Source organism: Macrotis lagotis, chromosome 5 (assembly GCF_037893015.1).
Source record: "Macrotis lagotis isolate mMagLag1 chromosome 5, bilby.v1.9.chrom.fasta, whole genome shotgun sequence".
Lineage (NCBI taxonomy): Eukaryota > Metazoa > Chordata > Mammalia > Peramelemorphia > Peramelidae > Macrotis > Macrotis lagotis.
This window is the reverse complement of record NC_133662.1, coordinates 183,641,315-183,657,661: the sequence shown is the minus strand read 5'-3', so window position 1 is coordinate 183,657,661 and position 16,347 is coordinate 183,641,315. Positions and strand designations below refer to the sequence as shown.

The following is a 16,347-nucleotide window of genomic DNA, read 5'->3' as shown; positions in this document are numbered from 1 at the left end:
ATCATTGTAAACTCCCTATACCTAGAATGCAAATATCTTAATTGCTACAAACTGTACAATACCAGAATCTGTGAAATTAGAAGGATAGTGGAGATATACAGTGAAGTCATGAATAGGCTATATTATATCATAGTAATGAATTGAATATAAAAGCAGTTTAAACTGATGCCATCCAAGAGATGAGTGATCAAAAATGAAAGTGGATTTAAGGAAAGGCAGTACAAATGAACAACCAAGAATGCTTCATTGGTACACGAGTATTGATGCAAGACATCTATTTTATTTCTAGCATTTGCTTCTTTAAAAAAAATGCTTCTAGAAAGGTTTTTTTAATTTTGTTTTTTGCAAGGCAGTTGGGTTAAGTTACTTGCCCAAGGTCACACAGCTAGGCAGTTATCAAGTGTCCAAGTCAGATTTGAACTCAGGTTTTCCTGACTTCAGGGCTGGTGCTCTATCCATTGACCCACCTTGCTGCCCCAAAATATTGTTTTAATATGATTCATCTCCCTTTAGTCATACTCTCTTCTAGGATATATGTTTAATAGTATAATCACTGACTGAAATGGCTTGTCCTGCTGAGTGACTTTTTGGGTATGTGCATTTTCAGACACAATCAATTTGTTGATGGGGGAAAATATGCATACACATTTATACACATATACCCCCCCACACACATACATGTATTTATGAATATGTATGTAAATACATATATATGATTTCTCTCTTTATATATATATATACATACATATATATAGTTGCAAGGTAAAGCTACTTGCAGAAGAAAAGGAAGAATTTCTTTAAAAATACATTAAGATTGATGTTAAAATTTCTTTTAAATGTGACTGGGGAAAATAAAATGAAAATAAATAAAAATAAAAAAATTTGAATTATTTCTTAATTACTAAAAGGGACAAAATATGACTTAAATGAACTGTATATGGTGGGGCCTAATGAGATAATTCTTGTAAAAAAGGGCCCTTCCCACAGTATCTGGCACATTCTGTAACTGCTTCCGGTCTTCTATTCCCTGCCGCATTTGGCCTTCTTCAGGTTACACATCAGATGCCTGTCTCCCAGGAGCAGGTCTCTCCCAGTCTTCTAGGTGTTCTACATTGATGCCAAACCTGTTGGAAGGTCCATAGTTCCTACAAGATTATGGTCCTTTTTATATTATAGACTGAAGTATTTGGATCATGGAAGATGAAAGTCTCCATTTAAAGATATAATTACAAGTGAGAGAGGCAGAGCAGGGAGAGGGAGAGTCCCAGCTCGTTGGGGTCTAGCTGGTGGAGGGCCCAGACTGGAAGTAGTGTGGAGGGTACATTGGCTTCAGTTACCCTGAGACTTCTTAAAGAGCCCTCTGCTGGCAGGAGAGAATGGGAGAGGGGAGGTGGGGCCTGGGCCTCGGAGGGAGTAAGGGGGTTGGGGTGGGGCTGTGGCCCTCCCCAGAGAGAAGTTTCCAGATGATGTCTCCTTCCCTCCCCATGGGCTATTCCCATCTTGGGAAACAGGTTGTCTTTTAACAGCCATGAAGAAGCCAGGGGTTATGTGGACATGAATATATATTTTAATATATATTTATTATATTGATATATATTTATACATATTTAATTCATTCATAGAATCAGACTTCTCCCCAAATGTTGGGAATTATTGAATATTGAACTGTTCGTTCCTATAAACCCCTCATGTGGTAGAGGAGGGAATGGAGGACTGGAGGGGGAGGGGAAGGACAGGGACCTGGCTCCAACACCTGTGCCACTGATACTGTATGTACTTGTTGTCTGGACATCTCAGGAAGGAGAGAGGATCTGCATAGAAATCATTTTCATGTAACTTTTTCAGGAAGTTTTAGGCATAAGTCCAACTGATTTTTACTACACTGGAGCTTAATTTATATAGATTTTTAAAGCAGGTTAGTCTTTATGCAGAGTTTGAACATGTTATTCTCAGAGCAAAATATTTAATTATAGTTGAGGCTTTTCACATACCTCTTTTTTTTTGAAGCACCAATTAAGATGTGGCTTGTGGCAGAGAAAAATATTGTAGAATCTCTTTACTCAAAGTATTTGATGCTTAAATTTCCTCATTATGCAATTCTGGCTTTTAATTAACTTCCTTTTCAGCAAACTTTATTTATGGGATACTTTTCCTAAGAGATCTTGGACTTCTTAAACCAATTTTGTAAGTTTGAAAAATCTTTTGGGGCCATATACAGAAATGTGCAAAACAGAGACCAAAAAAAGGAAACAAAGAAAAAAAGTACTTCTGTTGTGCAAGGCAAAAAAAAAAATTGAGAAATGTGTATAAGGAGAAAAAAGTCAAGGAGAAACAATTTCTAGTAGTGGAAAGGAAGAAAGCACTGGAGTCAACAGGAAATTAGTCTTGGTTTTAGAAAATCACTTGATTAAAAAACTTTTCAATTAACACTTTGCTTCAAAGAAGTCACTGCTTCCTCAGTAATATTACTCTTGTAGTAAATTATGAATACTTCCTACCATCTAAATTTGATACTTGATACTTGATGTGAACTGATGACCTCTATGAGTTTGACCTTAATAAGGAATTAAACTAAACATAGTGTTAACCTCCAGAGTTTGTCCTAATAAGGGATAAATGTTTGCCTCCAGAGTTTGGTCTTAAGAAAGAACAAACAGAATTAGATTAACATACGCATTTATTAAATTTCTCTAAACTCAGGGATTACACATGCTTGGGGCTGACTAGAAAACTGGACCCAAAATGGAGTTCTGGGAGGTGATATGTATACAATTGCACTATTGGAAAGCAACTGAAAGAATCTGAAAAAGTTTCTTCTGATGATCCAGGGAGCTGTCCTACACTCTAGATGTACTTTTTGTCATGTGGGGTGGGAGGTGAGCCAGAAGGGTCCTCAATATCAGACATTCCAACTCAGGACCTTTGTGCCTTATCAGTTATGATAAAGACCCTCCAAATCATAGGAATTGTCTTCCACATCCAGTGACCATTGTTATAATGGGAAGATTGGTATTTGTTATTAAAGAAAAAAAATTTCCACAGGAGCAAAGAATTTATCATTATTTTTAATGACAAGTAATATCTGTGTATCACTTATGATTTGCAAAGTCACCTTTTACATCCATCATTTGGTTTTTTTAACAATCCCATGAAATAGATGCTGATCTTTTCTCTATTTTACACAAAAGCAGTTGCAGAATGAGAAAAGTTAAATGACTTGTCCAGGTTCTTATAGCTACTAAATATCTGAGGCAGGATTTGTACCCAGGTGTTGTTCATTCCAAGTGTAACATTGTGTTTCCTCTGACTTAGTTGGACCATTCAGGAAGGAATGTTTCCAGAAAGGTCTGAAGTTTTTTGTTGTTGTTTAAGTTTAGTTGAATGCAGCCCTAGATACACTGGAGGACTAGGAAAGTAGAAATTAATAGCACTAGGAAATAAGGTAAATTCTAGAGATAATATTTTATAAATTTCAGGGCAGTTGATTGTTTAAGTTGTACATTTCCTAAGTTGATCTTTTTTGCAAGAATGCACAACTATACATTTGTTTCCCTTAAAGGTTTAATAATAATTCATAACTCACATTCATATGATGATTGAGTATTCTCTGAGCACTTTGCTCACCTCTGCTTTGTGAGCTAGGTAACACTCATATTGTTATTATTTATCAGAAATAGAGTGATCAGAGAGAATAAGTAAAGTTTTAAAAAAGCTAATGAGGAGAAAAATCAGGACTTGAATATCTGACTCTAGATGTAGTGCTCTAGCTATTCTACTTTGCTTTCCCATAATTAACAGCAATGAATTAGCTTTGGATTTAGGTTTAAAATAAATGAACATTGAAAAGGTAACAATGGCTACATCCGGAGAGTTGTAGAAGTGTTCTGAACTTGTAGCGAGGTAAGAGGACTAAGGAGAGGTATTTTTACAAGAGTATGGAGATTAAAATTTTAAGAAATTGGGGGAGAGGATAAGGGAGGGACTCTTAGGGAGGGATGGTAGAATAAGGAATGGGAGGGTAAGGGGGAAATGAAGACAAAGTAAAAGGAATAGAATAGAAAGAGAATAAGGACAAGGATAAAAGGATAAAAGGATAAAGAGGATAATAGGGAATACTGAGTTTTTCTCTATTTTATTTTTAAAATATTTGGGATGTATTTGAAAGTATTTGGGATGAATTCATCAAAAATGGAAATGTCAGAATGGATTAAAATATATTGTTTACAAGAAACACATTTAAAAATGAGAGATATACATAGTTAATAAATTCTAATCCAATCCTCCATTTTTATGTTTCAGCCTCTGCACAAAAGGGAAGGGCAGAATTATGGTCTCAAAGTTATGACTAAAATAAAAGATATAAATAGATATCTGGAGAGAATTGAATTGAAATCACCTTTATAAAAAAACATCTTTTTTCTCAGTGGTTCTTGGTACCAAATATTGTCTATAAAAAATAAAAAACAGAAAAGCAGAGATATTTATTATCCTTTTCAGATTACAATGCAATTAAAACTTTTTAATAAGATTATGGGAACAGATTAAAGAAATAACAAGTCGTAGAAACTAATTTTCATGAAAGAAATCGAGCAAAACCTATGGGATGCAGAAAAGCAGCGATCAGAGGAAAATTTATCTCTAAATGCTTACAGTAATAAAATAGAGTAGACCAGTGAATTGAATATGCACTTTTAAAAACTAGAAAAAAAACTAAAACTCTTAAACACTAAATTAGAAACCTAAAAACAAAAGGTGAGATTAATGAAATTGAGTATAAAAAAGATTGATTAGTAAATAAAACTAGGAGTTTGATTTTATGAAAAAACTAATAAAATTAGGTAGACTTTGTTAATTTGATTGAAAAAAAGAGAAAACCAAATTGCTAGTATCAAAAATGAAAAGGGTGGAATATACCAGTAGCAAAGATGAGATTAAAACAATTATAAGGAATTATTTTGCACAATTATATGCCATCAATTTAATTGAGCTAGATGAATATTTACAAAATGTAAATTCTTTAAATTAGCGGAAGAGAAAATAAATCTTTTTTTCTTAAAATAGGTCTATTTAGAGAAATTGAACAGACCATAAATGAGTTTCCTAAGAAAAATACACCAGGATCAGACAAGTGAAGTCTATCAACCATTTAAAGATAAACTAATTCTAACACTAAATAAAATATTTGGAATAATAGGCAAAGAAGAGATTCTATTAAATTCCTTTTATGAAACAAATATAATACTGATACTTAAATCAGGAAGAGTAAAAACTGAGAGACAATTATATGCTAATCTCTTTAAAAGAATATGAATGCAAATATCCTAAATAAAGTACTAACAATATATTACAAGAATTATTCATTAAGATTACTCATTATGTGGGATTTATATACTAGAAATGAAGGAACATTAGGAAAACTATTAGTATAATTGGTTATATCAGTAATAAAGAATAAAAAAAGACCAAAGGATGCAGAAATATTTTTAAACAGTATTAGCATTTATTTGAATTAAAGGTATAGGTACAAATATACTTTTCCTTAAATTGGTAAAAAGCATTTATATAAAAAGCATTTATATAAAACAAGCACTCTTTATAATGCAAGTGAACAGCCTTCCTAGAAAGATCAGGTGAGAAACAGGGATGCCTACTGTCACCAGTATTATTTAATATTATACTGGAAATCATAGCAATAGCAGTAAGAGAAGAAGAAATAAAAGGAATCATAATAGGGAATGAGGTAATAAAATTATCTTCCTTTGCAGATGATATGATGATACACTTAGAAAAATTGCAAAGACTCAACTAAAATTTAATTGAAACAATAATTTTAGCAAAGTTGCAGGATATAATATAAATTCACATAATCCTCAGCATTCCTTCATTTCACAAATAAGACCCTGCAAGAAGGGATAGTAATATATATCTCACTTTTTAAACTCTGGACAGTATTAAATGCCTGAGAGTATACCTGTCATCCTAACTGAATTGCAAAAAATTATTTCACTGCATTATAAAAAAAATGACATAATTTATTTAAAAGTACAAAAAAAATTAAAGTTATAAAAAATGTAAGGGAAGGAGGTTTAGTAATACCAGATGTTAAACTATATTATAAGGCAGTAATTTTCAAAGTGATCTGGTACTGGTTAAGAAATAGAAAGGTAGATCAATGGAATAGAATGGATATAGGATCTATGGCAGCAAATGTTAATAAGCTTGTTTTTTTGACACGTAATGATTCAAGTTATTAGACTTGAACTCATGTAGATGAGTCTTCCTGATTCAAATACCCATGCTCTAACCTTTGTACCTCCCAGCTGCCAAAAGAATAAGCAAAAATTAATAACAATGTGAGAATTTTATGTAAGTCCTATTTTCTATAACATTTTTCCAAAATATTACACTTTGCCATTTAATTAAATTAATTCTCCTTTCTATATTTGTTTTGGTAATGGAAAATTATGATAGATAATTTAGAATTAGGCATAAATAAATGAGGAAGCAGTTATGACTATTGTAACTTTATATTATAATTATAACTTATAATTATGGTAATAATAAAATTATTATTGTTATTACTATTATTATTTTTGTAGCAATTGTTACAAATATAATCAAGCAAGACAGTGTCCTTGCACTCAAGATAAGGTTGGAGAGGAGGAACACTGTACATGTAAGTTGGTCAAAGGAGAGTGATTTGGTTGAGGAAGTCAGAGGGATGGTGATTAGAGTCACAATGCAAATGATTGATTCAGTTTTTAGGAATGGTGGTATTGATTTGATTATTTATCTCAAATGTAGAATTGAAAAGTCTGTGTGTGTTTGTGTGTGTGTGTGTGTGTGTGTACCTGCCCAAGTATGGGCATGAAAATGGCAAAGTAACACAACAATATTGTAAGGTGAACAACTATGATAGATGTAGCTCCTCTTAGCAGGCCACAGATTAAGAACAACCTGCCATGGACAGTGCCATCCATATCCAGAGGAAAAAACCACAGAATAGTTTCATTCTTTCCCTTTAGTTCTAATTCCTCTTTCACAAAATGACAAATAAGCACAAAGGTTAAATATGAATGTCCATGTATAACTTTTACTAGACTGTTGGCCACCATGGAGAGGGGGGAGGGTGGTAGAAAAATGAGAAACTCCTTTGCAAATGAATGAATATTGAATGAATATTGAAAAATATTGAAAAAAGCAAAATTTAAAGTAAAAAAAAGTGCTATTTATAAGTCCAGAAACATAAGAAAACAGAAACCAATTTTCCCAATCAGAAACTCGGGTGGGAAGATTGAATTCTCTGTCAATTCTCTGAAGATGCTGCCTCTTGAGGGTAGATTGAAGTTTAGCTTCTGATACATCCTGACTTTGTGATCTTAGGCAAGCCATTTATCTTAATAACCTTTCCAGGTAATTCTCTAAAATAGAAATGGAGATGTTGGCCTTCCCTAGTACATTGAGTTCAAATGCATGGTCCAAAATACGCCATTTTCAATAGAATCTCTCTGAAAACAATGCCTTTTGGAGATAATTAGAATCTTTGTATTCAATAACAAGGAGATACTAAATCCTGGAAAAGGGATGTATGTAGAAGGAGATACTAAAATCATTCAATCAGCAATGAACTTTTTATAAATTTATTTCATTTTTCTTTGGTTACATGCAAAAACAAGTTTCAATATTTCACTTTTAAAACCTTGAGTTCTGAATTCTCTGCCTTCCACAATCCCCCTCAAGTTAAAAATATTGTAGCCTCTTAATTGCTCTCCTGGCTTTATTTTTTTCTCTAATTTTTTTTAACCCAAGTCCTACCAACTAATCATCTCAAAGCACTTACTTCCTCAGGGTCTTTTCCTAGCTTAATAATCCCTAATGACTTATTCCTGCCTATATAGTAGTGATGTTATTTGTCCTTCATTCTTGAAGAAGACCACCATGAGCAAGGTGATACATGATATGCACATGAATTGAATTTGAGTTAGAGAGTGCTCAAGCTAGCCTCACTTTCTCCTCCAGAGTCATCTGGGTCCAGTGGTCAGATATGAATCAGGACAACTGGAGATAACCTTGGATAATAGCCCAGGATGTGAGGCAATCAGGGCTAAGTGACTAGTCCAAAGTAACACAACTATAAGTGTCTGGGGTCAAATTGGAACTCAGGTCCTCCTAACTTCAGGACCACCAATTTACCCACTGTGCCTTCTAGTTAGAGAAAAAGCCCAAACTCCTTAGTCCTTTCCTCATTCTTAATCTAATGCCACTTTGCCCATCGAAGCTACCCATATGATGAGATCACTTTGCATTAGGAAAGAGTGTAGAGTGCCAACACCTGGAAAAGGGATGCAGAAATCCTGAATAAAGTTGGTATTATTAAGAGTAGAAGTAGTCATTGACTTTTCTATATGCTAAGTATTTCTTTCATAGCAATCCAGTGATTAGTTTAGTTTTACAGATGAAGAAACTGAGATTCATAGAAGTTAGGTGATTTGTCAATCATCACATGACTAGGAAATGACAAAGCCATAACTGAGACTCTGATCTAGTGCTTTCCCCACTATAGCACTTTCATTCTGCTGTGCCACAAATGATAGCAATCTTCTAAAGGACCAAATGTAGGGGGCAGCTAGGAGGCACAGTGGATAGAGCACTGCCCTAGAATCAGAATGACATGAGTTAAAATCTGGCCTCAGACACTTAGCTGTGTGACCCATTGCCTTAAAGAAATAAAATTTTTAAAAAAAATAAAGAACTGAATGTAATATACTGTAAGTAACAGAAAGAATGGTGCATACTGTCAAATATAAGGAATATGGTAGAAATTTATGTGCTCATTTGCTCTTTCAGGTAGAACAATAGTTAGCCATCTGAGTCCTCATTTATATCACTATATAAAAGGGATGTAAAGAGACAACTGAGTTCAGTAAGAGAAAGTTCAGGCATCCCAGAGAGCTGGGTCACTTTCGTGAGAAAACCATCTGAGGATTGTATAATTGATGGACTTTTATCAAATCCAGATCCTGACAATTTTTTTTAAAGTGTTAAATTTGGTTCAGTCAAGTGATAGCATTGGGATGTTTCATCATGTACTACACATAAAAGGTGTTTTCATAGTATCATATCAGAAATCTCAAAATTGTACTGCTGAACAGAAAATACAGTTCTGTAATGCCAGAATATACTATTGAGAATTAAAACTTTCAGTGTAACCTACAATAATCCACATTAATCAATCAATGCTAATAGTCTTAGGTGAAATGGATGAAGAGGAAACAAATTTTACTATGTTTGGACCCCACACCATGTTAGAAAATGGTGTTTATTCATTTCAATCTAGAATCCAAGTGTCTTTTGCAAAATCTCTCATGATTATGGTTTACCACCACCAAGTTATTGTGGATATCCCAAAGGAAACACATGAAGCAGAAGTTCTCTATTTCCAGGTTGAAAGTTATTTTCATTTACTCATTAGAAACTTGAAAGTGAAAACTTTGTGACAAAGTCAGAATTCTAAATGGAATCCTTATCTTCTTTGATGGATTATGTGTGATTAGCTACTCATAAAGACTTTTATATGACTGAACTACTATAAAAAACTATACTAGACAAAAATAAAATTCACCAAAGCAAAAGAAATAAAAATCCAGACTGAAAAACACCTCATTGGATGCACACAAGACTTTGGGTGAGGCTAGGTTGGAGACCACACATGTCTGCAAAACAGGCAAAAGGGGTACTTTTAGGGACTTTAAGAAGTTTAGTCAGGATTGAATGAAGTAATTTTTGGGGGAGAATAATGAGTAGAAGGGATAATTGATAAGAAAACATTATTGATAAAAATGATAATGTTAGTCACTCTCAGTGAAGGTCTTTAAATGCTAAGTATCTTAAGGAAAAAATAAAAGAATTCCACAGCCTAATTCCACTGGGGGTTCCCTTCCTACTTAGTACAGAACAGATAAAATATCAAAATCTTTCTGAGTTATGACTTTATAAAAAAAGAGGTAGCAGATTTTATTTAGTTCTCTCTAGATGTCTTCATCCAATTCCACACACTCTAACATAAAGAAAAGCTACCTGGACCCTCCAACAGAGGGTGTACAACAGACTGGTTGATTCCTGGAGTTACTGTTCAGATTTTCCGGATAAGTTTTCCCTTTTCCCCACTTTCTTTCTTTGCGTCTTAAACACTCTTTCCACTTTCATCCCTTATTACCCTGAACTAAAGAGTTCATTAAAGAGTTGTAATTACTTAGAATGAGAATTGTGTCTGTCTGATGCTACTCTAGAACTGGAGACTTAAGACTTCTGATTTGATGCAGAATAGACATAAATATATAATAGATTTATTTCTAATTCGTGATTAGCCTTTAAACATTAGAACAAACATTTAAAAACCAAATTCTCAGACTTAATTAAGAGGAAGGTGTTATGGAATGTATTGCTTGGACCAGCTTAGAGTTTTTAATTGTTTCTTTTCTTTTTTTTTTCTTCACAGATGAAGCAATTCCTAATGAAATCACCCGGGTAAGTAACATGAAGAATTATTTTCTACTGTTACCAAATGATGAATTCTTGCTTATTTATTTACTTATTTACATATTTCATGGAGTATCATTGTATCTAGAAAAATTCTTGAAACTAGAGTGCCCAGATATAATTGTGTTATTGGTGCTTGGGAAATGATGATAATCCAATATGCCAGTGTTGGCAGCATTATGGTATTAGTCACTTTGGCAAGTATCAAGTAAATTTTTTCACATCCAAGAGAAATAGTCATGTTAACTTTATGTACTTCAAGGGACTAAGCTCCTGGAGGACAAGGACTGTATTATAATATCTAGTATATTATGTTGTATAAGTGCTAAATTATTGATTAAGCCCACAAAATTATATTTTAATTTTATATATCCTTTATTTCGGTAATATATTTAAAATTGGACAAAATGTTGAAAAATCCAATACTTGAGCATTAGAAGGAAATATCCTGTTAGGGTGTCATTCATCCTTTTTAGTATTGAAAATAAACATTTGAAAATCAATGATAGAATTGTATATGCAAATATCCCTCTACAGTGCTGGTCATAAATAGAAGGAGAGTCTTTTACAAGTTTAGCTAGCTTTTAATTTTTTCTTTCTTTTTTGTATCACTGACCCTTAGTAAATAACAATCCAAATATGAGGAGTTTAAGAATCAAGATATTAATTAATTAATCCAATATACATTTTCAAGGTCTTTCTATGTACAGTGTGCTGGGGTGGTAAACACAGGGATGAAAGATAGATAAGACATGGTCCTTGCCCTCAAGGAGCCTACAGTATAGTTGAGGTAAGGCATTCACACATGTATGCACTCGCTCACAGCCACACACACTCACACACATAAATGCAATGAAAATTAAAATGGGATATGAAGATATGAGAGGAAGACAGAAGGAGAAGAGTACAAAAGTCTGTAAATTAAATGAAGTCAGGGAAGGCTTTACTGCAGAGGGGACTATTGAGGGTGGGTAGAGATAGAGGGACTAATGGAGAGTTTTACGGGCCTGGGTAGCCAACTATCAGAAAACAGATTCTATGATAGAGCAGCATAGTCTGTACTCCAGAGTGATGAACATGGTAATTCGGAGGGCATTGATAATTAATATATAATCCAGATTGCATGAGATTAAAGAGTGAAGGAGAGTATTTGTGTCCTGAGAAAGATTTGTAGGCTGAATTTCCTACAAGTTACAATTCATTTGACACTTTGATCTTTATAATACATTTTCCCTGGAATAAGTGTCTGTATGCCATGGATAGCAAAGATTCCCGAAAACATAAATATGCACATTTATCTATTAAAAGTGGTACTAAAATTGTCCTTTCCGTCTTCTTTTGTGTGCCATAGAAAATAGACAACCTTGCCTTTTTCTAGTTTTTATGTTGAGAAATGAGTTAATAGTGAGGAAATGAAGGCAAGCAGGTATACTATTCATTTAAAATATTTGGCAGTAGAAGAATCATAGGAGGGAATAAAGTTAGAGGAGTCTTAAAAATAACAAGTGGAAAAACCTGAGGGTGCTTGTAGGAGGAAAGGCAAGTTATAGATTTTTTAAAAAAGGGATAGATTTTCAGTACAAGCAAGATTAGTCTTGAGAGATGAGGGAGGGGAAATCAAAGGTACTAATGGAGAGGAAGATGGACCCTTTCCCCAGAGGAAAGAGAGAGAGATAAAAGTGAAAACCCATGTTTTGAGGGCAGATGGAGAAGAGTAGAGAAAGACTTCAGTCTTTTCAGTTGTGTAGGAGGTAGCATAATCTGATGACAGTGAGGAAGCGATGCTATACTCAGAAACATGAGAGAGGAAGAAGTTTAGAGCTATGGGGAATATGATAGGGAACCAGAGATAAAATATGATACATTTGTTGAGCAGCAGGTATACCCAATTGACATAATGATAATAATATATTAATACAAGAAATAATGTTGATAGCGAATATTTACACATAGAACTTTGCCAACTTGCACTTGAGGAACAGAGGAAAAGGCCAAGTTGTTTGGATTGCAGAGTGTGTAAGAAGGGGAACTTGGAAAGAGAAGTTCTGACAAGGCTATATAAGAAGGACTAAAAAGATGAATTTTTATTTGATCCTAAAGGCAATAGGAAGCCACTGGAATTAAGAGGATTACATGGATATGTCTGCACTAAAGAAAATTGGCAGTGTCTGTGGGATGACTTGCAATAGGAAGATTTGAGGCAGGAAGACCAATAGACTGTTGCAGTAATCCAATTCTGAACCAAGGTGGCTTTGTTTATGGGAGTGAAGGGTTTGGATTAGGTGAGAGACAGACACTAGGTGGGTAGAAATGGAGATCTGGAGTAGATGATGAGTCAAGGAGAATGGTATAAACCTGGGGTATGGGAATGGTTTGGGGTTGGTGGGGAAGGAGTGAAAAAAATGGGCATTTATTGATTGCTTTCTATGAACTATCACAAAGATGCTAAGAGAAGTACTTAACCAGGCTTTATGATTATTGGCTCATTTAATCCTCTTAGTAGTCCTGAGAGGTAGGTACAATTTTTCCCCTTTTATCTTTGAGGAAGTTTAAAGAGATAGAGGTTAAGTGACTTGCCCAAGCTCACACAGTTAATAAGTGTCTGATATTGTATTTGAACTCAAATTATTCCTGACTCCAAGAGCAGTGTGCTCTACCATCTGTGCCACATAGCTTCCAAATGATTTTTATAATTACAAGCTTTATAGTATAATTTAAGGTCTGAACATAGTATTTCTCCTTTATTTCTACTTGAGATTATAGACCTAATGTTACTCATTATTATTTTTTCCTAAATCTATAAAGCCAGGGTTTTAACCTGGATCCCCTGAATCCAAATTCAACAGTCATTCCACTCCAACTCATCCTCTTCAAGTTGGCAGGGGTCATGTCACACCAATAAATGCCCATCACATATTTACATGCCAGAGATTATGCTGATCCATGATTCCCATTTATAACTGATCTCTCTCTACCAAACATAAGGCATACCCTATCAGCTCCTTCTATCAAGGTCTCACCTTCATCCAACAATCACTCATGTTCTAGGCCCTTCCTACTACCTGCAACTAGCTGTCATTAGCTTGGAGCATGTCCAGGAAACTAACCGTTTATTAATTATAGCTCAGTCTCTTTCCAGGATCTGCTTCTGAAGACCCCATTCTCCACTTTCCTTCTCCTCACAGGGAAGCAATCCCTCTCCATATGTTCCCATATTTTCAAGGATCCTTCCTTGCTTGACTAACAAAACTGAGTACTTTATTTCATTCTCTTCTGCTTTATTTTTCTGATGACTTTTCCTAGTGGTTTTCTCCTGTCCAACCCTCTCTGAACTTTTCAGAAGGAACCAACAAATTTCTTTCTCTCTTCCTGTGCCTCAGAGAGCTAAGTGGTTCTGAATGCTACTATGTCAAATTCTTTGGTCTCCTTCTGGACAGTGGTCCAACCCAACTGGCCAACTTAGCATCTCTCATGCAAAACATTTTATTTCCTATATTATATGTCTTGACATAGGCTGTTCTTATGTTAGAATGTCTTCTTTCTCTTTGACTCCCTACTCTGAAAACTCTAGAGCTGCTGTCAAAGCTTAAATCAGTCATCAGCCTCCTTCATGAAAACTTTCCCAGAACCCCAACTAATAATGTCTGTTATTATGTGTCTGTGTGAACCTTATGTGTCTGTGTGAACACACACACATCTATGTAATATAGGTGTGCACACACAAAAGACACATATAAAGATGGAGGTATATAGTTATGTTGCCCTGCCCCTGTTTTAGAAGCCAGGATTTATCTCCAATACCTAATAGATAGGTATTTGATAAATCCCTGTTAACTTATTAATTGGTGCACTTGGGGTAGAGACTTGTATTTAAAAGTCCTCTCCACAAGGTTCCTACCTCACTCAGCTCAGATCTTTGCTGTCCTTGTAATGTAACTGAATGTAAGCTGTTTGTGAGGAGAGCTTGTTTCATTCTTTGTGTTAGTGTCCCCAGCATCGAGTAGAATATCTGGTGTGTAGTAGATAATTAGTAAATACTTGTTGATTGGTTGGTGGATTGATTGATTTTGATTTTAGAAAATGAAAGTAATCATCTTCCAGGATGGTAGAATTGTGGAAATGACTTCAGTTTCATTATTCTGTACCTAGCTCCAACGAATTACAATGTCCAGATATTTCACTGAAATATTAGTAATGCTGTCTGAATCATCAGATCAAGGGACCAGAGGGCCTATGTAAGCACAAAAAAATATGGTCTTAGATGGACCAACTACAGGTGTATTCTGCAGGACTGAGGTCTCTAGATAATAGTAGCCAATTCTCTACTCTCTCTTTAACCAGGGATGTCTTCTGTCATCTAGATCTCTAGAATGCAGAAAATGTTTCAGTTTTGTCTTAATTGATTGACTCATCTCCAGATTGCCAACACTGCTGCTAGTACAGATAACTTAAAACTTTGTGTTTGACACACAGGTCAAATCACGTTCTCTATTTCCAATTCTGAGAAGACTCACTTTTCCAACATCAAAGGATCAGCACATCTTTTGCCTATCAGTATTGAACCTCTTTATTCTCACATTCACATATCCGCTGGTATAATCCTCATAGTAGGTTGGTTCATTAGTTGCTCCCTAATGATTTGAAGTCAATGGACCTAGGTTTAGATCCCAGTTTTCTTTGACTCTCAGCAAATAATTTAACCAGTCTGGACCTCAGTTCAATCATTTGAAAATTTTAGGGGTTAGGTTTGACAACATTGAAGACCATTTCTAGTTCTAAAATGCTGAGAGTACTTTGTCTGCATTAATGTTCCAGACGGCCAAACCTCAACACATCTCTCCCTTTCAGCTCCTCTACAAGTACATTCCAACCAATCTATTCATGCTGAAAAGACTTTTTGCTAAATTTACTGTAGTGTCTGCATCCACTAAGTGATTTAAAGTGATTACCTTCCTACAAATACTCTTCCCTGCTGCAAATCAAGCATTGTCTCCAATGTGCCCCTTCTTTGTCTCCACCTCCAACCCCACTGTGCTGCATTCTCCTGACAGAGACCCCAAAGTTGGCAAGGATGCAGAAGATGGCTGTGATATTTGCCTCTTTAATAGGCATTTATAGCACTTTACATCCATAATCTCCTTTGCTTCTCTCAGCAGTTTGCTGAGCACAGTAAAGTAGATGTTATTATTCCTATTTTATGGATTAAGCTGAGAAAGGGATTAAGTGATTTTTCCATTGTAAGAATTTGCACATTGCTTATTGATATTAATTTTGGAGGTAGGGTTTGAACTCATGTCTTCCTTGACAAAATACTTAGTGTCATACCTGGAAACAATATTAATGTGTTAGCATTTATATAATAAGACTTCAAAGCTTACAAAGTATATTACTTATATAATATCATTTAATCTTTACAAAAATATTGTATGGTATTATTATTATTATTATTGTTATTGTTATTATTACTAGATGAGGAAACTGAGGCCAGTCGAGGTTGTGATTTCTTTGGTGAGTGTCTGAGGCAGGATTAAATATAAGCATTTCTGACTCCCAAGTCGTGGATTTTACCTTGTAGCTCACTTAGCTGTCTTCTAAATAGGGTTGTGAAAGACACATTGGAAAAGGGAGAGACCAATTAAGAAGTCACTGCAGTGGTTCTTGTGCCTGAGGAGTGGATTCATTATTACAGAATTTTGTACTATCTCCTTCCAGAAGCTGAGATTTGTCTTTTCCAATTTTGGAAGCATTGATATGTATGAAGAGTTGGTAGGAATAAGCCATGCCAACCCTATTCTAGTTGCATAGTTT

The 16,347-nt window shown here is 34.7% G+C and overlaps 1 protein-coding gene across 4 annotated transcripts in view; it reads left to right on the top strand.

The window, feature by feature from the left end:
* The window catches only part of PDE10A (phosphodiesterase 10A), a 394,590-nt gene that overhangs the window by 203,113 nt on the left and 175,130 nt on the right, over positions 1-16,347 (top strand). For all 4 annotated transcript variants that reach the window (XR_012468598.1, XM_074188006.1, XM_074188008.1 and 1 more), the window contains exon 3: positions 10,499-10,527. Coding sequence is in view for 3 of the 4 variants with exons in the window: in XM_074188006.1 (XP_074044107.1) it covers positions 10,499-10,527 (29 nt within the window). In the remaining variant the exon portion in view is untranslated. The remainder of the gene's footprint in view (positions 1-10,498; positions 10,528-16,347) is intronic.